General features: G+C 41.3%; 1 protein-coding gene and 6 non-coding genes across 7 annotated transcripts; all 7 read right to left on the minus strand.

The window, feature by feature from the left end:
• Window positions 1-10,217: 10,217 nt before the first annotated feature.
• NOP58 (NOP58 ribonucleoprotein) lies at window positions 10,218-21,855 on the minus strand. Its single transcript, XM_075180139.1, has 15 exons — window positions 21,695-21,855; window positions 19,583-19,659; window positions 18,349-18,401; window positions 18,003-18,127; window positions 17,761-17,897; window positions 16,892-16,956; window positions 16,643-16,777; window positions 15,887-16,032; window positions 15,180-15,306; window positions 14,682-14,845; window positions 13,311-13,445; window positions 12,978-13,039; window positions 12,490-12,647; window positions 10,735-10,862; window positions 10,218-10,621 (listed from the first exon to the last, which is right to left on the minus strand). Exons 1-15 carry the CDS (start codon window positions 21,737-21,739, stop codon window positions 10,565-10,567), a joined length of 1,614 nt encoding a protein of 537 aa, XP_075036240.1. The 5' UTR covers window positions 21,740-21,855; the 3' UTR covers window positions 10,218-10,564.
• On the minus strand, window positions 13,190-13,271 carry LOC142098752 (small nucleolar RNA SNORD11B). The gene has a single exon (XR_012678424.1). It is a non-coding gene; the product is annotated as a small nucleolar RNA SNORD11B (small nucleolar RNA).
• LOC142098753 (small nucleolar RNA SNORD11B) lies at window positions 15,054-15,132 on the minus strand. Its single transcript, XR_012678425.1, has one exon. It is a non-coding gene; the product is annotated as a small nucleolar RNA SNORD11B (small nucleolar RNA).
• LOC142098754 (small nucleolar RNA SNORD11B) lies at window positions 16,228-16,310 on the minus strand. The gene has a single exon (XR_012678426.1). It is a non-coding gene; the product is annotated as a small nucleolar RNA SNORD11B (small nucleolar RNA).
• On the minus strand, window positions 17,495-17,584 carry LOC142098743 (small nucleolar RNA SNORD70). The gene has a single exon (XR_012678416.1). It is a non-coding gene; the product is annotated as a small nucleolar RNA SNORD70 (small nucleolar RNA).
• LOC142098741 (small nucleolar RNA SNORD70) lies at window positions 18,225-18,314 on the minus strand. The gene has a single exon (XR_012678414.1). It is a non-coding gene; the product is annotated as a small nucleolar RNA SNORD70 (small nucleolar RNA).
• Window positions 18,559-18,648, minus strand: LOC142098742 (small nucleolar RNA SNORD70). Its single transcript, XR_012678415.1, has one exon. It is a non-coding gene; the product is annotated as a small nucleolar RNA SNORD70 (small nucleolar RNA).
• Window positions 21,856-23,290: the final 1,435 nt, after the last annotated feature.

Below are 23,290 nucleotides of genomic sequence, written 5' to 3' on the forward strand. Positions count from 1 at the left end.
TTATATACACACTACATTCTTTATATAATACACTATGGTGCTAGCTGTCCTTCGTGGACTGACGACTACCCCTCTAGGGTCTGGTCTTGCCTCTGTTATGGCTGGCCACACCCCCTTTGGTGGGCCCCTAGCGTTGCAGTCCCCCGGTGGGCCCTTAATTCCCCATTCCGACACTGACGAGACAAGGCACAAGTCAGAGTTAGCTCTAAGAAGGCGGGAGGGATAGTATTTTGATATGAGATTTGAGATGTATGTAGGGATGTTGTTGTTGAGGACTTTGTAGATAAGGGTGAGCAATTTGAATTTGATTCTGGAGAACACAGGGAGCCAGTGTAGGGAATTGCAAAGTGGTGCAGCAGATGTAGAATGGTGAGAGAGGAAGATTAGTCTTGCAGCAGCATTTAGGATGGATTGAAGTGTGGATATATGGGTGTCAAGAATGCCAGATAGCAAGAGGTTGCAATAGTCAAGACGGGAGATGATGAGAGAATGGATAAATCCATTGGTAGCATGTTGAGTAAGAAAAGGGCGTAATCTGGCAATGTTTTTAAGGTGAAGTCGACAGGACTGGAAGAGAGTCTGGATGTGAGGAATAAAGCAGAGGGCGGAGTCAAGTGTGACACCAAGGCAGCGGGCTTGTGAGATGAGGAAATTGTGGTGTTATTCACAGTGAGGGAAATCTGAAGGCAGGTGGTGACTCTGGCAGGAGGGAAGATAATAAGTTCTGTTTTGGACATGTTGATCTTTAGGTTGCGTTGGGACATCCATGTGGAGATAGCAGAAAGACAGTTGGTTACACAAGAAAGTATAGAAGGAGAGAGGTCAGGAGAAGAGATATAGATTTGGGTGTCATCAGTGTAGAGATAGTATTGGAGGCTGAATGAGCAAATTAGTGCCCAGAGAGAAGAGTTGTACAATGAAAAAAGTAAAGAGTCAAGAACAGAGCCTTGTGGGACCCCAACAGATAGTGGGAGTGGAGGGGAGGATGTGCCAGAGGTAGAAACACAAAAGGAGCGGTTAAGTAGGAAGTGAACCAGGAAAGGACTGTGTCACGAAGGCCAATGGAGTAAAGGGTGTGTAAGAGAAGACGGTGATCAACAGTAAAAAAGCAGCAGAAAGGTCTAGGAATTACCATTAGATTTTGCAGTATGTAGATCATTGGTCACCTTTGTGAGAGCAGTTTCAGTGGAATTTTTGGGGCAGAAGCCTGATTGCAGAGAGTCGAGAATGGAATGAGAGGAGAGAACGTGAGACAGGCATTTGAACACTAATCGATCAAGTAGTTTGGAGGCAAAGGGGAGGAGAGAAATAGAGTAGTAGTTGGAGAGATGGTTTCTTTAGAATAGGTGAGATGAGCACATGTTTAAAGGGGGATGGAAATGTGCCATTGGAAAGAGACAGGTTAGAGGTGAGTTAGAGGTGGGCATGCAGTGGAGGAGAGGGAGCGGAGTAGTTGGGAGGGAATAGTGGACAGTTTGTTTGGTGAGATGATAAGATAAGTGCAGAGTCTTCGTCTTCAGTTACTGGAGAGAATGAATTAAGGGTGGATTGGGGAGTGTAGGTAAAGGTGGGTAAAGTGAGTGGAGTGAGTGGAATTTGGCATGAGGAAATATCTTGTCGAATGGTGTCAATTTTGCCTTTGAAATAGGTGGCAAAATCATGGGCAGTGAGGGAGAAAGAAGGAAGAGATGCAGGTGGGCAGAGAAATGTGTTGAAGGTAGCAAAGAGGCGACCTGGGTTAGAAGACTGTGTGGATATTAGAGATTTGAAAAATGTTTGTTTGGCAATTGAAAGGGCAGTGCTGTAAGATGAAAGGATGAATTTATAGTGGAGGAAATCGGGATAAGAATGAGATTTGCTCCAGTGGCGCTCTGCAATGCGGGAGCACTTTTGCAGGTAGCGGGTCTGTTTGTTGGGCCACGGCTGGGGTTTGGATTGTCGGAGACTATATGTAGTAGTTGGAGCTGCATTGTCTAGGGCTAAAGTGAGTTTTTGTTATAGAAAGAGGCAGCCTGATTAGGACAAGACAATGCAGTCATTGGAGAAAATAGTTGTTTTAGTGAAAATGAGAAGTGGATTGGGTTAAGAGTACATAGGTTTCATTGTGTACGTGTGTATTTTGTTGCAGGGAGAAGGACATGAGGTAAGGTTAGGCTGAAGGAAAGGAGGTTGTGGTCGGAGAGTGGGAAGGCTAAATTGGAGAAACTAGAGATGGAGCAGTAATGGGAGAAGACATGATCAAGGGAGTGCCCATCACAGTGGGTGGGAGATGAGGTCTATTGGGAGATATTGGGAGATACCAAAGGAGGAAATAAGTGAAAGTAGTTTAGTGGCAGAAGAGACAGTGAGATTATCAATGAGAATGTTGAAATCACCTAGTATGAGTGTAGGCAGGTCAAAGGATAGGAAATAAGTGAGCCAGTGTTACGACTCTGACTATATTTTGGGTCTTCTCTGTACTCCATTGCAGAAGAGCCCAATTGTGTCCCCAGGGAAATCCTATAAAAAGAAAAATAAGAGGAGAAAAGCCTGAAGGGAGCTTGTATGGAGCGTCTGGAATCCGCTCCTTAAAGGGGGGCTGTGCTACAACTCTGCCTATATTTTGTACGTAGCAGCAGTACCTAAAATCCACCAGAGGTGCTGCTGTTCTGCTCCTGAACTTTACCTGTAGGAGTTAATCTCCTTGCCTGATTAGAACTGCACCTGTCTCACAGCTTCAAATACCTGCCTCAATCTGTGCTCTGTACAGTTCATCGTTGATCCCTGACTGCTGCTTGTTTCTCCCTGTTCCAGTGTCTGTGCTACTGCTGCTTGATCTCCCGTTGTGACCTCAGCCTGAATACCGGTTTTTGCTTATTTGCTTGTGACCCTGAACTCTGCCTAGATACTGGATACTGCTTGAACTCTTGTTGCCCTGACCTCGGCCTGATTACCGGTTTATGCTTATTCGCTTGTGACCCTGACCCTTAAGATGCCACTTCCTGAATTCGCTAGGAATCATAACAGTCAGGCTGCAAAGCTGTCAAGGAATTGGGAAACTGGACCTGGGGGGCGATAAATGACAACAACACGTAGGTGAAGAGGATAAAATAGGCGGATAGTGTGGACTTCAAAGGAAGAGAATGAGAGGGAGGATTTAGAGGGTATGAATTGGAAGGTGCAGCTTGGATAAAGTAGAATGCCTACTCCACCACCTTGTCTGTTTTCGGGTCTGGGAGTGTGGCTGAGGGAGAGCCCCCATAGGAGAAAGATGCAGGGGATGTAGTGTCAGAGGAGGTGAGCCAGGTTTCTGTAATGGCAATTAGGTTGAGGGATTTAGAAATGAATAGATCATGGATGGATGTAAGTTTGTTACAAACAGATCTGGCATTCCATAGTGCATATGAGAAGGGAAGAGAGGGTAGTATATGTGGATAAGGTTGGTAGGATTGGAAGTAAGGGATGGATGGAAAGGTTTGCGGTGCAGCGAGGAGCGTGAGCAGATAATGGGGATTGTGCAGGGCCCAGGGTTAGGCGAGATGTCACCAGCAGCCATGAGAAGGTGAGAAAGAGGACATGCAAGGAGGATTTGTGAGTGTGAGGTTTATTTTCTGTTTATGTAGGCTGGTGAATGTGGTGTGTGCAGGAGACAAAACAGCTCATGTGTACAGACTAGCGAGGAGGAAAGTAGTGAATGGGAAATCATAATAGGGGAGGGAGAAATAGGATGATGGAGAAAGAGGAGTTTGGAGAGAAGTATAGTGATAGTAAATAGGAGAGACTGTAATTTGAGTAGGTGCATGATAGAGAGATGTGAATGAATGTGTATTAGGGTATTAGGGTAGGTAATGAGATAGTAGAAAGGAACAATTGGAGAGAAGTATAGTGATAGTAAATAGGAGAGACTGTAATTTGAGTAGGTGCATGATAGAGAGATGTGAATGAATGTGTATTAGGGTAGGTAATGAGATAGTAGAAAGGAACAATTACCAACTAGAAGACAGTGGCGGATCCAGGGGGGGGGGGGGGGGGGGGCGATCGCCCCCCCTAGCAGGGGCTTGCTGCCGGCGGCTGCACACTATGTGCAGGTCCGTTTGCAGTGACAGGCAGATAGTGTGCTGCCCGGCTGCTCTGATTGTGTTTTAAACACAATCAGAGCACCCGGGCAGCACACTGTCCCTGCCTGTCACTGCTGAACGGACCTGCACAGTGTGCAGCCGCCGGCAGCCTCAGATGTCAAAAAGGGGGCGGGGCCTAAATCGCCCCGGGTACAAATATTCTCTAGATCCGCCCCTGCTAGAAGAAGAGATTATAACCAGACATAACAATTGTAAAATAAGAAACATCTTATAATAGGGCTGTATAGAACTTTTTCCATTGTTCTTTCCCTGAGCAGAAAGTACATACTTTAGGTAGACTACATATCTAAGTCTTTACTCATAGGTGTGTATGTAATTTCCCTATTTGGGCTATGACATATCACTGCACCACAACTCCACAACACTAGGTATGTGTAATAAATTTACTTCTGACAATGAGTAAGTGCAATGGAACAAACTAAGCAGGACATACATCGTGTGTAAGGTTTATTAAATAAACAAGACAATGATCTCAATATAAATATTTATTGGAATCTCAGCAATTAATAATAAATCTGTGAACGAATGACAGTAGAAACTCAATTATAACATTGCACACCGTCATATCTGGTTCTACCAAATGGTTCGTCTAGGATTTTAATCTCACTTCTTTTCAGTCTTCTCTCTTATTTTAAATCAATTTCGCCTTCATTGGACCTGTGGGCGCTGTGGCTCTCCATCTATAGGTTATAGGTACGCCCAACCACTTCTAAAGGGATTAGGTGTGGGCCTCTAGAAGTCCAACCTATAGTGAGGGGAGGGGGTTGAAGATCAAACTCCTGCAGTTCCCACTAGCTCTCAGAACATCAGTGGAGTTGCTGCCAGCATTTGAAAATCTAGACCCTAGTTCCGGCCTACTTATCTCCAAGCCTATCGAAAGTGCCAGGCAGTATAGAACCAAACAACTTTGAGAAAGTCACCAGTGTGACGAGACGCGTCAGTGCTTTCATTTTTCGGTAAAATATTTGATAAACTATGTTCCGGGAGCTGGGCGTCATCTTGTCGTAGTACCTTTAATAACGTTTTAAAGAGGGAGCAGAGCAGCTTTTCCCCTTTGACAACATGTCTTACTTTGTAACTGTTCTCTTATGTCTTCAGCTCAAATGTAAAACCACTTTGCCTGGCCCAGAACTGAAGGGCCAAGTGGTCTTCCAGCAAGAGAGCAGTTAATAATATTAAATCTGGGAATGTTCTGACTCCCAGAAAAGCTGACTCTTTAGAGACTATTTCAGACAAACTTTGTGGCTCACACGGAGTGTTAGTCCAGAAGTTTAAATTAATTCATAACAGTCATCTTATTTTTCTAAAATGCTTAGAACATGTATTGAACATTGCATCTTAATTATACATGTGGAGATATACTTTACATTTTAAGAAAAGAGAAACTTTTGGATTTATAATACCAATATTACGTCCCCATTTCATCATCAACATTTATTTATATTGCACCAGCAAATTTCGTAGCACTTTACAATTGGGAACAAACCCAGTAATACAACAATACTGGGTAATGCAGACAGAACATTTTGGTAATGATTTGTATCTTAAATTGTTATATATTTGAATATGTACATTTAATCTACTAGTTTATTATATAAATGAGAATACTTATTTATACATGGCTGTACCCACATTTTTTTCTTGTTAACCTAAGCCTATGGAAGAGATTATCTTGAAACTAGTAGAAAAAAATTGATGTGAATGTGTGAAATGTTGTTGCTCACAAAGGAATGTGTGAAATCTTTTTGATCACAACAGTACAGTCATAGCCACAAGTTTTGAGAATGACACATATTTATTTTCACAAAGTCTGCTGCCTGTTTTTATGATGGCAATATACTACAGAATGTCATGCAGAGTGATCTGATGAATTGCAATTAATTTCAAAGTCCCTCTTTGCCATGACAATGAACTTTATCCCAAAAACAACATTTCAGCCCTGCCACAAAAGGACCAACTGACATCAGGTCACAGGTGAGAATGTTGATGAGGACAGGGCTGGAGATCACTCTGTCATGCTGATTGAGTTAGAACAACAGACTGGAAACTTTAAAAAGAGGGTGAAATCATTTTTCTTCCTGTTAACCATGGTTATCTGCAAGGAAACATGTGCAGTCATCATATTGCTGCTAGTAAGATTGCACCTAAATCAACCATTTATCGGATCATCAAGAAATTCAAGAGGAGTGGTTCAACAGTTGTGAAGGTTTCAGGGTGGCCAAGAACGTTCCGCAATCACCAGGACCGCCTCCTAAAGTTGATCCAGCTGCAGGATGTGGCACCACCAGTGTAGAGCTTGCTCAGGAATGACAGTAGGTAGATTTGAGTGCATCTGCATGCAGTTAGGCAAAGACTTTTGAAGGATAGCCTGGAGTCAAGAAGGCCAGCAAAGAAGCCACTTCTCTCCAGGAAAAACATCACGGACAGACTGATATTGCGCAAAAGGTACAGGGATTGGACTGCGGAGGACTGGGGTAAAGTCATTTTCTCTGATGAATCCCCTTTCAGATTGTTTGGGGTATCTGGAAAAACGCTTGTCCGGAGAAGAAAAGTTGAGCGCTACCATCAGTCCTGTGTCATGCCAACAGTAAAGCACACCGAGACCATTCATGTGGGGTTGCTTCTCAGTCAAGGGAATGGGCTCACTCACAATTTTGCCTAAGAACACAGCCATGAATAAAGAATGGTACCAAAACATTCTCCAAGAGCAACTTCTCACAACCATCCAAGAACAGTTTGGTGAAAAACAATGCCTTTTCCAGCATGATGGCGCACCCTGCCATAAGAAAAAAGACATAAGTAAATGGCTTGGGGATCAAAACATCAAAATTTTGGGTCCATGGCCAGGAAACGCCCCAGACCTTAATCCCATTGAGAACTTGTGGTCAATCCTCAAGACACAGGTGGATAAACAAAAACCCACAATTCTGACAAACTCCAAGCATTGATTAGACAAGAATGGCCGGTCATCAGTCACTATGTGGCCCAGAAGTTGATTGACAGGATGCCAGGGCAAATTGCAGAAATTTTCAAAAATAAGGGTCAACACTGCAAATATTGACTCTTTGCATAAAATTTATGTAATTGTCAATAAAAGCCTTTGACACTTATAAAATGGTTGTAATTTTACTTCCATATACCATAGCAACATATCTAACAAAAATGTCCAAATACACTGAATCAGCAAACTTTGTGAAAACAAATACTCGTGTCATTCTCAAAACTTTTGGCTGTGACTGTGTAACCCAGTTTAGTCCAAACTTTTTCAGTTCAAGGCACCCTTAGGGTCTCCAAATTATTTTTTTTACCAAGTAGTTCCTGCCTTGCTTACCACTGGCCCTGGCCGAGGCACCCCTGTGAGATCTCCAAAACACCCCAGGGAGCCTAGGCGCAGTTTGGGAACCACTAGTGTAACCCATGAAATCCTACCAAAGTAGCAGTATGCACTTCACCTTTGATTTTGCAAATATAACCCCTATGGTCAATTGTAAGTAAAACTTCTTTGCATTTTGTCATTGAAAATGTATTTTGATTTGGTTTTTATAAAAGACCCTTATAGCTTCAGCTGTTAAATTGACACTATCAGTATAGCCAACCCAGCCTCTCATAGCATGGTGCTGGGTGCACATGTGCCATGGTACACCCCGGTTTCTTCACTTCTTTCAAATGCAGACTCGGGAGTATAGCAGCACAGGACAGATGACTTTTATGTGTTATGTGCTATGTGCTTGAGCACTTAACAGCCTCTCTCTGTGAGCTTGTATATATAATATGTAACCAAATTATTGGAAAGGTGATCCTTTGACCATATTACTGAGCTCTTCCATACCACCCATTTTAGGAAACAGCTGAATACTTGGTTTTGCACATTTTAGCAATGGGTGTAGCTGAAATGCCCAAACCATAATTAGAAAGGGTGTCCTCATACTGTTGAGCATGTAATGTTGTTCATCTAAAGATCCTATCCGTCAATGTAATATCTTAGCAAACATACAACCCTTAAAGCAAGTGCTTTTCCTAATTTTCTCCCTATCTACCCAAAACCCTACAACCCCTTTCTTGATTTCCTACCTCATAGACCGTTAACAATTCGCTAACAAACAGCAAAAGGAGAATTAGGTATCTCAAACCTGTACCAACATTTGGTCTGGACTCTGGGTTGATTAAGTGAGGTGAGCACTGTCCAAAATCACAACTCAAAAGACATCAGCCGTTTCGGCTCGTGGTTTCTCTCACAGTGGTAAGTATGTAATGATTAGTACAGTAAACAAAAATTGGTTTGCTTCCAGGTTTTCTTCAATTACCAAAACCTTTCACATCTGCAAAACCATCAGCTTCTGGCCAATCATGTAACATTCATGATCATTTGCCAAAAAAAAAAAGTTATACACACTAACACTCAACAGTGCAGTTTGTCATATAATTACATTTATGTAATGCTTGTTGCTCAGCTCTAACACTCATTACAGTAAAGTAGAATCCATCCCGTTAATTTTAAATAGGTGGACCTAAATTATTTTCAAAGTATATATATTATCACTAATATGAATGGGGCAGCACGGTGGCTAAGTGGTTAGCATTTCTGCCTCACAGCACTGGGGTCATGAGTTCAATTCCCGACCATCTGTGTGGAGTTTGTATGTTCACCTGTGTTTGCTTTGGTTTCCTCCCACACTCCAAAAACATACTATTAAGTTCATTGGCTGCTATCAAAATTGACCCTAGTCTCTCTCCTGTCTCTCTCTGTGTGTGTATGTTAGGGAATTTAGACTGTAAGCTCCAATGGGGCAGGGACTGATGTGAATGAGTACAGCGCCGTGGAATCAGTGGCGCTATATAAATAATGATGATGATGATGGTAAATGGTTTATTGCAATACTAAAAATAATCATGGTAACAAACACCCTGCCTTTAACCTTATTAATGGACATAGTAGTCCAATTATTTTTCATTATAAGAATATTATAACTAGATTTCATCTTTAATAAAAGTATTGAATAGTTTTCAATAGAAAATAAAATGTAATTCATAATCCCAATAATCTTGCTTCTAATTATGTTTAAAGTACCCCTTAGTGGGCATTCCATTGAATTCCTCATTCATTATAAAATGTATATTAATAAATATCTACAAAGAGTGACTAAAATTCAAATCATTAACCAAGTTTGTGCTGTGTGATTTGATTACTATAAACAAAAATTAAACATTTCTGTACAAAGATATTGAGTATTATCTTATTTTAATTTATAAGGTTTATATAATCCCACTTCTATAAAGTATATTAGTGAATGTTAAATAAGGTGACAAATGTTTATTATTATTTGATGTTGTTTTGCAAGATAAGGGGGGGGGGGGGGGATTTTGTCAAATAAATTAATGTTACTATTGACAAGTAGTCAATTTCTAATTATTATGACTATCCAAAAGTTTGTACGGTTTACAGAAAGACTGAATTATTACTTTTGTGTAGTCCTTGAGGGGTCACGCTGTTCATAAGTCATGTCTCTTTAATAGTTGTTTATTAAGATCCCAAAGGGGATCTAAGCTTGTATGAGCAGGGCCCTCTTCCCTCCTGTCTCTCTACCTACTCTTCTGTGCTCCAACTTCGCTATAATTGCTATGCCTGTAGCCTCTGAAGTAATTTTATTACTTGTTTATTGTTGTGTACTGTTTTCCCTGTATGGTCTACTGTTTGTATTATGTAAGGCGCTGCGGAAAGCTTGTGGCGCCATATAAATAAAAAAATCTCCTCCTCGGATGCCTAATTAGTTCTTTACAATACCTATGGACCTACAGTTCCGTAGGGTTTCCATTATGTGCATTCAAAAAATGCCTCGCTGCACTGGTCAGTGCTTTGAACTGTTCTCGTTCTGTCTTGGCATTGCGCATATAACCAACATGCTTGGGCACTATAAGTGGTCTGTTTGTCTTTCCCATCTCTCTTACCACACAATCAAAAGTGATCACTCATAGTGAACTGAAATTGATAAACTTCTTTATGTCCCTAGTTCTACAATAACGATCAGTATATTCTTTAGTTTGCAACATCTATTGTCAGGAGCCGAATATACCAAATAGATTAAACAAAGGAAAGAAAAAAAAAATCTACATTCTTTAATGAATGAGACGAGAATAACGGTTATAAAATTATATTGGATGGGTGAGTGTATATTGTCCAATCAGTATAATCTATGCAATCGCAAAAAATAAAATGATTGAATCTTCATCTACCAAGACAAGTTTAGTTGGCCCATTTGAAATATCAATCCATGCAGGCCGAGATTTATAAACAAATAACCAGGATGATCCGCTTTGTTAATATGTATAGAATGTTATAAACCTAGGCCGTAACATTTGCCACTTTTCCAGACTTTTGGAAAAGTGATGTTAAATCTCCCTCATTCAATGAATAGGTTTAACAGTTCATAAAGAGTCCAAAATGTTCCTTAATCATCCTCTTCCTCCTGCTTAATCTTCTTTTTCTTCTTCTTCTTTTTTGAAGGCTGTCAAGAGGAAACAATGAGATTAGAAAACTATACACTTGAAAACACTATACCTCAAAGTGCAGATTTGGACTAACAAATGGTAGTCTGTATTTAAAGTTTTAACCACTGACCTCATCAGCTGTGCTAGTTGTAGGCTCTTCCTCAACTATCTCCACAGGTTCTTCTTCCTCCACTTTAATCTTTGTCTCTTTCTTCTTTTTCTTCTTCTTTGGAGGCTCTTCAACTTCTAATGGCTCTTCTGAAAATAAACAGCATAATTAAAATAGAAACAAAACAAAAAACAAAGAGGGACTGAGGTTTCTAAGTCTATACTTTTACACATTAGACCGGCGGTTCCCAAAATGTGCGCCGCGGCGTCACTGGGGTGCCGTGGGCCAGCCCTAGAAAAAAGAAAGCAAACAGAAACTTACCAATCCGCGCGGCGCTAGGACCCTGCAGCCTTCTCTCTCCCGCAGCTGTCACTGAATATCGACGTCAGTGACAGCTGCGCGAGAAAGGAGGCTGCAGGGTCCTAGCGCCGCGCGGATTGGTAAGTTTCTGTTTGCTTTCTTTTCTTCTATAGCTGGCGCCTGGCAGAGGAGGGGGGCAGCGTGACAGAGGGCAGAGGAGGGGGGCAGCGTGACAGAGGGCAGAGGAGGGGGGCAGCGTGACAGAGGGAGCAGCGTGCCTGGATGCAGAGGGGGCAGCGTGCCTGAATGCAGAGGGGGCAGCGTGCCTGGATGCAGAGGGGGCAGCGTGCCTGGATGCAGAGGGGGCAGCGTGCCTGGATGCAGAGGGGGCAGCGTGCCTGGATGCAGAGGGGGCAGCGTGCCTGGATGCAGAGGGGGCAGCGTGCCTGGATGCAGAGGGGGCAGCGTGCCTGGATGCAGAGGGGGCAGCGTGCCTGGATGCAGAGGGGGCAGCGTGCCTGGATGCAGAGGGGGCAGCGTGCCTGGATGCAGAGGGGGCAGCGTGCCTGGATGCAGAGGGGGCAGCGTGCCTGGATGCAGAGGGGGCAGCGTGCCTGGATGCAGAGGGGGCAGCGTGCCTGGATGCAGAGGGGGCAGCGTGCCTGGATGCAGAGGGGGCAGCGTGCCTGGATGCAGAGGGGGCAGCGTGCCTGGATGCAGAGGGGGCAGCGTGCCTGGATGCAGAGGGGGCAGCGTGCCTGGATGCAGAGGGGGCAGCGTGCCTGGATGCAGAGGGGGCAGCGTGCCTGGATGCAGAGGGGGCAGCGTGCCTGGATGCAGAGGGGGCAGCGTGCCTGGATGCAGAGGGGGCAGCGTGCCTGGATGCAGAGGGGGCAGCGTGCCTGGATGCAGAGGGGGCAGCGTGCCTGGATGCAGAGGGGGCAGCGTGCCTGGATGCAGAGGGGGCAGCGTGCCTGGATGCAGAGGGGGCAGCGTGCCTGGATGCAGAGGGGGCAGCGTGCCTGGATGCAGAGGGGGCAGCGTGCCTGGATGCAGAGGGGGCAGCGTGCCTGGATGCAGAGGGGGCAGCGTGCCTGGATGCAGAGGGGGCAGCGTGCCTGGATGCAGAGGGGGCAGCGTGCCTGGATGCAGAAGGGCATTTTTGCATACAACTAAATAAGTATTTCTGTCGTCACCTAAATACTTATTACAATTTTTTGACCCAACTACTTTAAAACAGGACTGCTCAGTAATTATTTTGGAGGGGTGCCTTGAAAAAATTTGGAGACTCTAAGGGTGCCGCGAACTGCAAAAGTTTGGGAACCACTGCATTAGACAATACTAAAAGTGACATTACATATATAAATGTCCTAAACAATGCTGCAAACGTAACCCAGCAGATGCGTTTTAAATTAACCTTTGTGGTTTTTTTTTTTATTTAGGTTTATACAAGATTATCTCTATATGAGAACATACCTTTTACTACTTCAACCTCTGTTATTTTGGGCTTTTTAGCTTTTTTTACTTTGATTTCAGTTGGCTGCTCTTCCTCCTGTTCCACTTCTTCAAACTTCCGCTTTTTGGGAACAGACGGCAGAGTGGAATCTCCTGATGGATCATAAGTTCTGACCTCACTGAAAACAGAGAATTTGTAAGTTTTCAGCGCCAAAGAAAACATCCATATGATGCAATACAAATAAAATACAAATATTACTCTATTATAAGTATTACTCCACAACATTATTAATTTTAACAGCCATAAAATGCTTTTTTTTTTTTTCAAATACAAAATGGAAAGGTAGATATTTATAAAGTGCTGAATATAGCACATAAACCACACTAATGTTAATTCTGTTGAGTAAAATGTTAAAAGCTATGCAACACAGGCAATTAAAAGATTTAAACTTCCAACTTAAACAGAGAAGTTATACAAATTTATAAAAATGTAGATAAGTGGAAATTACCTTTTATGTTGATATTTGTCTGCTCTTGCAAGTGCTTTTCCAGTGCCACTAATTCTCTTTATCTAAGGAGAGGAAGATCAGTTCAGCATAACATCAGTTTTGTCTGTGTATGTGTCAGACATTCTAGAACACTTTACAATTTAGAAACACAGAGAATAGAGACCCAAAGGCCTACTAACTCCCTAAACACACAAAATTCTAGAGTAGTTCTAGGAGGTCTCAGATGAGGTAGTGACTGAAATTGCCCTCATCGTAATATCAGGCAATAAAAAGGAGTCATCATCACAGACCACAAGCCTGTAAGCGGGTGTCACGGGTGTTCATAGTACATACCCCTTTCTCCTCCAGGTTTCGTAGACGCGCCTCCAACTTGGCTCTGGTCTCTACCCCCAGTTCTGCATTTGTATCCTCCCCGAGGGCATCATATCTGATGGCAAGTGCTGCCTTAGCTGCCAGCATACGGGAGATCTGAAAGCAGAGGAGTTGGATAATGTATGTAAACCTACAAACATGAAGAATGGAGTCACTAAATACCTAAAATATCTCATGTAAAAAGATGGCGAACACTATACAACAACTTAGACTTTAAAGCACTGCATACTATCCAATATATAAGGCCTAATTCAATACCATAGCATTTAAATGCAAAATTTGCAGTTAGCAATATAAGCCAACCAAACACTTGCTTTCACTGCCTAACATGCACACCAAATAAATGCCAATTGATTACGGTTGAACATTTTTCAGCAACATAAGATGTTAGTACACCAGCCGTATCACCTGTCAAACAGTGAAACTATCTCAAGGTTAAAAGCATGATAAAATGTATTATTTTTCAACAACCATAAATGACAACTGGAGCAAAAATACAAAAATTACACACTTAACCAATATTCCACTTATCAAACACACCAGCTCCACAGAGTGTCTACCTGGTATTAAACTAGGCTAAATCTTGTTCAAATAAAAGATACATAATAAACAGTGCTAAAGAAAAACATTTGTGGACTAATGATGGTACATTCCCAAGGGAAAAAACTGGACAGAACTGATTGATGCCAAATCCGTAGTGTGATGACTTATTGAAATCTGGTATCAGATGTGATGGTTGATTAGTATATGTATTTGCTAAACTGATGCATTTATCTGTGGAGTAATTTTTGCACCTATAGTATGCTCTATGTTGATTTTATTTACCTATTATTTATTAATCATGTTTGAATAAAACAGTTTTTTAAATAGATACTACCATTATTTGTTCAGTCTGTTTTATTTACTTTGGTTACTGTGTACCCAAACTGTTTTGCGCGGATATTTATTGGCTCCATTTTGAATGGGACTAGCACTTTCCCCTTTTTATCAGCTGTAGTAAGTTTTGGTATCAGTATATTATTGTTCTCTATTTAGCGCCTGATTTTTCTTTGTTTTTCAAATCTTGCTCAAACACTACCAACTGGTAAGTATTTTTAAAATACCAATAACCGAGTTAATTTGCAATTATAATTAAGAACTTGTCTGACTTGTTACCTCAGTGGCTGTGGAGAAAGCAATGTAATAAATGTGCACAACACAGAGTGTAGACTGATGCAGTGCATATGATTCATTACTACAAGTGTGGACAAAGTAAGGGATGCCTTAAAAACATTTTTATCAATATATAAGAAGCTGAAAATGTGAACAGACTCTGGATTCACATTGTCTCACCTTGCCCTTATTTTTCGGTGTAGTCTGGCCAACCAAGGAAGCATGATAAATTAGACCGTATTTTGGGGTGTCCCGTTTTGTTTTCAGTGCTCTGAACAGTGCCTTCTCTGCCCCCAAGATCTGCACGGTGGAAGCAGGGTGCTTTGCCAGATTCAGAAGAGAGCCTTAGAGGAGACAAGACTACATCAATAATGGAGGAGCCACCAATGCCATGCAAGAACAACAAAGTTAACAGGAATCAAATAAATGTGCAAACAGCCCGCACAAAAACAATAAGGAGCATATGAAATAAGATTTACAATAATAGTGCTTGAATGCGCTCTCAAAGTGAAAGCTTCCAAATACATACATATCACCTCATAAAAAAACAACAGTGCTCTCAGATGAGGTAGTGACAAACTGCCTTCATAGTAAATCAGGCAACAGTATATAATCATCATCACCGAACACATGTACAGACACATTTTGACATGGACACATTGGAAAGAGAAAACTTACCCGCATGGGCAATGAGCCTGGCACCAACCAATTCTCCAACCAGGACAGTGAGGTTTGGAGCGATGGCCATCATTCTGTTCTTTAGGTAATCATACAGCTGCGTCCTGTACTCTGAAATCTCAATCACCTACAGCCACACAAGTAGTATTAAGCATACAGTACTAAATTGATACATAGGGTGCTTGCTCAACTACAGCTACTTCTATCCCGGTTTAACTTGTTATTGCTTTACATTTTACCAATTCCAGAACAGAGTGCGCTCTTTGGAAATACATCAGTGAATGAGAAGAGCAGATAGTACTCTTTAAAATGGCTAAAATAGCAGTTAAGAGGTTCAGGATCAAAATAGGCCTGAAACTACTTAAAATACTATACACACTTGTATATGTAGAGAAGACAATCTCAGGGTAGATGTAATAAAGCCTGCAATGAACAAGCTAAAAAAAACTACCATATTACATGCACCAGAATATATAATTGTATAGCTAGTCTGAAAAATCATCTTGTTGCTCTAACAAAGGAGTATGTGTCTACAACTATTTGCTAAGCCATACCTTTTAGGCATTGAGAATAGTTGAAAACATTGGAATAACCAATGTTCTCTGTAGACTTTAATGAAACCCTTCCCCAAACATTCAAAATTAAACACCTCCTGTTATTCACTTGGCAAAGAAATTAGAGGTCTGTCATGGGCCTTATACACATACCTGGTCACACAGATGCAAGATGTTAATTATGTCCTCCTCCGATACCTCTGTACCCATTGAAATCTCTGCAGCAGCTTTTACCTCGGCCTCCACCTCTTCTGGGAGGATCTCAGAGAGGTCAAATGTGGCAAAGTTTATCCGGTCACCTATTGGAAAGGAAGGGAAAAGCCTGAATTTATCAAAGCACTTCAACAAAGATAACATTCAAATCCTCTTCCAGGATTAGTACAGATTAATAGTAAACTGAAATAAGCACACATTTAAAACAATGAGCATCACAATGCATAAACCTTAAAATAAGAATCAAAACTACCTATTTCACAAAGTTACTTTGCCTTCTACCCAGCCTCAGATGAGGTAGTGACTGAAATTGCCCTCATGAAAATATCAGGCAATTAGACATAAATCATCATCACAGACTAGACAGCGGCAATCAAGAAATATACCAATGAAAGTTTAACTCAACTATATTCCCTCAACACTCCTGCAAATATCTGGATGTAGGACCCTCTCCTCACCATTTGTTTCATTGTTTGTACAGTATTTAGTCATTAAATAGTCTATTAGATTTTTTTTTCATCCTGTCTAAAGCACTAAGGAATATGTTCTCACTATATACATAAAGGGAAAGGAATGTCTTAAAATAAATTGAAATATAATTCATTAAGAAGATGGTAAAAGATTGTATAAGGGCCTTCATCATGTTCCTGCTTCTATATTGTGTAACCAGAGTATGATGCATTTTCTTCCACTTACCCACAGCACGCACACACTTGCAGTATGCCAGGTTATCGGTAATAACTTTGCCCAGCTCAGGGAAGTGCCAGCCATACCACTCTCTGCACCGCATGATGTAATTATTCAGCTCCTTGTCCAAATCATCAAGAAGGGCTGGGGGGGAAGCAAGTATATAATTACTGCAAAAGTCAACAACCTAAAACGTACACATTACATTAGGGCAGTCAGACTTCCATAACTACAACATTTTATTGGTCATTTACTTACATATAGCTTGCACAATCATTGTATCCACTTTGTCAGGACTGAACTTCAGCTTGTAGCGAGAGAGGCTGTAAAGAGACTATACATTAGCCACAATAAGCAATAAAAAGATGTATTTTGTGAAATGGAGCACAAACAGATTGACCTACAACACAATTTACTGACACTGAAGTGGCAAAGAAATGGTCGTGCAATTCAGCCATTTGTGCAACATTTGTCACTGAAAAACTAAACGCCACCCAAAATTTAAAGTCTACTCTGATCCTGTGCAGGTCAGATCCTCAAGGGTCACACAAGTGCATAAGAGAGAAGGATACCACAAGACAGGTATTTTTCAGTTTTGGGTGGCATTATCTTAAGATATCAGCAGCAAATTTTTCCTTACTGACAACACAGCAGATATTGAGAGCTACAGAGATGATAACTCCCACCAAGTAGCAGCATTTACTGGAGTAAAACATGATTCGTCTTTCGTAAAATGGTAGCTGTATAAAATAAGGTTTCCGATTTAACAAATGGTTGACGTGCTTTCATTTTGCATGTCCCACCCATAGATGATATATATATTATAAGTACATTGCTTATTTTAACAAAAAAAAAAAAAGGTGTTATTTTGCCTCAGCGGTAGTGACGAAACGTTGAATGAAATCATTGATAGTCAGCTCAACTAAACATCCATCATCGGCGGCAACAACACCAGCTTTTCTCATGTATAGGAAATGCCTTAAGAAACCTCAACCAATCTCTGATCATTTTTCCATGTATTCTGAGGGATGCATTTAGTAAACAGCTGGAAAACCCAAAACGTGTCCACCCAGCAGTTAATAAGACGCACCATGTCAGAGTTAAAGAAACAAAAACCCATTAATCACCTGTGGGCCAAGCCAAGTGACATTGCAGCCATTTCCCGGGTTGAAAGTCCTGTGATGAGGCCATCTACTTGATTGCGGATACCCCTCATCAGCTCTGTCACCATGGCACTGTGAACACAGCCGATGTTGACTTTGTCCTGTAGAGATTAATCAACAGTTGTGAATTAAGCCCATAGCAACCCAAGTATAAACAAGGGGCATTAGTCAGGATAAATTTAGAAGAACATATGCCATATTAATACCTTGATAACGCCTCCAAGTTTGGCATCTGAAATGGCTAACTGCTCATGTGCTTCTTTTGCGGCAATTTTTCTTAGGACTTTCTTCAACTTTTTGCTGATCTTACCCTCCACCAGAGCAGTGGCCGCTGAAAACATAAACCAATATAAAGGTTTGAAAAAGAACAACAGCAACAGCATTACATTTCATTTAGTATTAAACATCAGTTACAAGCTTACAATGGATTAGCTGTTGCCTCAGTGGTAGTGACGAAATGTTACAAGTAAAATCATTTTATTTCAGTTTAACAAAAATCCATCATTGGCAATGGACAAAATAAAATGGATTAAATACAAAAAATATATTTACCAGCTAATGCTTCTGTTGTGTCTTGAAACTTTTCAAAGTGTTTCAATTTCACACTAAAACAAGAAAATCCGTTAAATTCTGTATTGTGAAGATTTACTGAAAACAAAACAGATATTTTTGTTATATTTTACTTATAGCAAAATCACATTACAGCAGGTATGCCAGATCGTTCCATGGAAAGTTCATACAATATTTTGGCATTAAAATGCAGTAGCTGTTGTCTCAGTGGTAGTGACGAAATTGTTGAGTTTAATCATGGTTGTTCGATTCAACTATGGATCCATCATTGGCAACTTCAAATTAGCTCTGATGGCAAATGTTCAAGGGAGGAGGATAAAGTGGCTACACACTGTCACATGGCCTTGACGAAAGGATCAGTGTCTAGTTTGGCCATGCACTGAGTGTGCAAACTAGATCAGATTCCACTATCTGGGCCTCAGGCCCCGTGGCCCAGCCCCTTCTGTGCTGGTGGATGTGAAAGTGGCTGGAAGCAGACTGTACTACTGACAGTAGATATCTTCCTACTGGATGAGTAGTCACACAATGCCTGATAATGCAGCACAACTGGATACTGTTTACCAAGAGCAAAAGATTATTGGGGATACATATGGTTATCTGAGGCAAGGTTTATTTTTTAATTTTTTATGTGTAAGGCCTATTCTTTGAAAGAGCCCAAGCCTTTAAATGATTTATACAGAGTCTGCTAGTTCAGCAAGCATATAACCTGACCCAGTAACAAATAGCATTGGTTAGCTAAACTGAGTGTTGGTAACTTCCCAGCTAATACCATAAATGCTTACAATGCACATTCACTGAGCGACACCTTACAGCTGCCCGCGCCTTGCTTCAGGTCATTTGTTCCTTTACATTGCGAGCACTTTTGAAAAAGTTCTTATATCTCTCGTCTCTGTGATTTTGAGTAGTGTAAATGGTATGATGGCCAGCATGTATCAGCAATATAAAACCAAGTGTGTGCAACTCTGTGCAAGGATAATGTGCATTACCATCAGCCACCAGTGACAGGTAACTATAGTGTAGAGCACAAAGTCAGCTACACTGTTCTATAGAAAATAAAAAAGTAATTTACTGGCATCTGTTATTCACCCTTTTCTTACATGTTAATAACTACAATAGAAGGTGTGCAATGCATGCCTTAGTTCTGTACTGTAGGAGACAGGTCAAATATTAAAAACAAATGACACTTGACACATCTATTCATCTTATAAATACTTACACTTTATTTGCCTTCTCTGGTGTTTCAAATTCTTTCCATATACTGTCTACTTCTTGCAACTTGCTCTCATCCAGAACCTATTTGCAAAAGACATCAGAAGGATTGTTATATAGGCACAAAAGGCAGAATTGAAAAATAACAGGATCAAATAAGACAAGAAAATATGATTGGTATACAATGGAATCCACCCTATTGAAATTCAATATGCATTCTTAAGCTGGATTAGAAAACAGATTTCAGGACCGCTTTCAAAATATCTATCAAATAGACAGCAACAAATTAAATACTGCAAAGTAAAATAGGTTGCCTTGACTATTTTAATTTGGTTTGAGACATCTTATTATACACCAATGGCAGCACAGTGGCCTAGTGGTTAGCACATCTGCCTCACAGCACTGGGGTCATGAGTTCGATTCCCGACCATGGCCTTATGTGTGTGGAGTTTGTATGTTCTCCCTGTGTTTGCGTGGGTTTCCTCTGGGTGCTCCGGTTTCCTCACACACTCCAAAAACATACTGGTAGGTTAATTGGCTGCAATCAAAAAATTGACCCTAGTCTCTCCCTCTGGCTGTGTGTGAGTGTGTCTCTATAGTAGGGAATTTAGACTGTAAGCTCCAATGGGGCAGGGACTGATGTGAATGAGTTCTCTGTACAGCGCTGTGGAATTAGTGGCGCTATATAAATAGATGATGATGATGATGATACACCAAGACCCTTCTGTAGCTCATGTCTGTCATTTTCAAGAGTTCAAATTTGATTGTTTTAACAAAGGCATCATCATTTTGGGGCCACAAATGTAGTAGCAATATTAGGCCAAATCAACATATAGGTACAGAGTAAACATTCTATTTGACTATACTATTCTTGGAGTAATGGTGGAATTTCTATGGGTATTTTTGGCTTTAGGAAAGACACCACAAATGTTAATGTGGTACAGAAATAAGAGTAGGGGGGAAAAGTTGCTTATTTTAATCATTTTTGTGGGCTGCTGTGTATGATAGCATGCAGATTATATAGACGAAGTTCTACAGCACACAATTGTCCATTGTTTAAATGTTTGTAGCACTACATTCTAGATCTACTTTGGAAAGAGTAACTACGGAGAATCCAAAAAGTGGCACTATTCTTTTTAAAAGAGTCAGTAATTAACCAAGGTATGGATACTCCAGACTCATCTGGTAGACCGGAGACACATCGCTGGCAATTGAATCAGCCTCTATGGGGGGATTCAATTGGTCGCGTTACTGCCAAAAGTAACGCGGTCTGCACACTATTACCAATGCTATGGTAATAGCGTGCATAATTACCGTTAATGCAGTAATTTCAATGCCAGCTTTTTGCTTACAGTAGAAAGAAGAGTTAAAATTACTATAATAATGGTGGTACCTTTAATAGCAGCCCTATTCAGGGTGGGGATTCAATTCTGCCACAAGTAACAGTGCTAAATCCATTACTGTTAATACGCTAATTTTAACCATGCTTTCTGCTTGCAACTCAAGAAGCTGCAAGCAAAAAGCCAGCGTTGAAATTACCGCAACAGTAATTATGCACACTACTACCATAAAATCATAGAGCACTGCCACGTTACCCTTTACAGTAATGCAATTTCAGTCTTATGAAGAAACACAAAGTATGATTTGTGTGTGATCAAAATTCTCGGGTGCAACGAGTCCAAAAAGAGCCAAAATAGGCTCAGCACATGTTTCAGAAATCCCCAAAAGCGGAGTTAACTTTCTTTTTGAATACACAACACAAACCTAATAATTGATAAAAATCATGTCTCTGCAGAAATAGAAGACCTCCGCGTACCACTACATAATACTCCAGTCCTTCTACAAACGTGCACCGACCACCCGCCGTTACGTGCCGCACATGTATAAAAAACACACACATCAAATAGAGATAAAGGAGATGATAAAGAGATTATATTTATTTATTTATATATATATATATATATATATATATATATATATATATATCTCACTCGAAACACAGGGTCCCGCGGCATAGAACAACACCTTAAACGTGTTACTAGAGGGGATTGCCATGTGCCACGACCCCACGTGTGACCTGTTCATGAGTCAATCCAAATATCAAATAACTCGCAATTACCTTAAATATGGCGTAACCCGCCGCGGTCTCAAAGAGCACCAGCATGGCTGAACCGGGATCGACGCTCAGCTCCGGACCGGGGATAAAGACTGGAACCCGCGCAGCACAGACACGTGTGAATCCAACTCTCACTCCACACAGGAAGCCTCCACCCCACCCCCAGCTATCCACTTCCCGTTCTAGGAGAGACACTTCCGCTCACTAGTGTCACGTGGCGGCGCTGCCTCACTGCTGTGAGTCCAATGCATGTGCCGAGGGGGAAGTTACCTTCTAATTCGGGCAGCTTCTTATTCATGCTCCAGCTTCTTATTCAGAAAAGCTTATTTGATATCAGATTATAACTGAAGAGTGTCCCTTATACAAACTGCAGTAGTATTTAGCCTGGCCCAACAAGGTTTTGGGCATGAAATCAGGGGGCAAAGTGGGCAAAGTCATCATATTTTATTATTTTACATAAGTAGCTGTAGTTTTGCAAGTGTTAAATGCAGTTGGGCCACCAACTTGATAGTGGAAATCAACAGTGGTCAGTTACATATAAAACACTTGTTTGCCACATGATTTCATGCCCAAGTGGAAATCCCTTTTTCTTGTACATTTAAAGTTTGTTTTCATTATCTGACTGTAAAGGGTGTGTGGGTGGTATTATAGATTGGTGACGGGGTTGTTGTGATGCAGAGTATTGTGTTAGAGGATGTCATGTTTCTTTGATCAAAATGCTATCTGTGCCCATTGCCCATTTTGCCACCTGATTTTATGCCCAAATTAGTGTTGGACCAGGCAAAAGACAAGTCTTTTATATGTAACTGACTGACCTGTGTTGATTCCCACAATCAAATTGGTGGCCCAACGGCATTTAACCCTTGCAAAACTGTAGCTACTTATTCAAAATAATTAAAATGTTATCTGTATCCAATTTCCACATGATTTCATGCTTAAAACAGTGTTGGGCCAGGCAAAAGACAAGTGTTTTATATGTAATTGACCACTCTGTGTTGATTCCTACTATCAAATTAGTGGCCCAACGGCATTGAGGTGTGCTTGTGAGCTCCTGACTTCCATACCGTTGTTTGCTGTCTATTCAGAATTGATGGAGCCTCCTGGGGATCCTCCCTGGGAGAGTCCCCTGGCTGTTGAGCCTAGTCCAGGCCTACTCACAGAAACACCAGTGAGTACCAGCAGCCAGGTAGTAAGACCTGGAGATGAACCTACTCCGGGTGGGGTAGGAAAAAGGGAGCTGAAAGTGTTTCAGGGATTTCCAAGAAATCCCCCAAATCTGGGGAGGTAAAACCTGGAGAAAGAACTCAACCTGTGCAAGCAAAGAGAAAGGGGGTTAAGGCCCCAGAAGATTTTGCGGTGGCTAAAGGTAGTGGTGTAATACTGGGGGAGACAGTGAGGTGTAAAGAGAAAGATAACATCACGACAGAGTCCACAATTTCAGCAGAGGATGCCTCTGTAATGGATACTAACTGTGAAAATAATAAAGAGAATGGTGCTTCTGGTGACTGGGGTGATACCATGGAATTGGAAGAAGTGAAAAGTAAACTAGAAGTAGCCAAAAGTGAGGTGGAGAAGTTAAAGGAGAAGATACTGCTGCTT

Source organism: Mixophyes fleayi, chromosome 7 (assembly GCF_038048845.1).
Source record: "Mixophyes fleayi isolate aMixFle1 chromosome 7, aMixFle1.hap1, whole genome shotgun sequence".
Lineage (NCBI taxonomy): Eukaryota > Metazoa > Chordata > Amphibia > Anura > Limnodynastidae > Mixophyes > Mixophyes fleayi.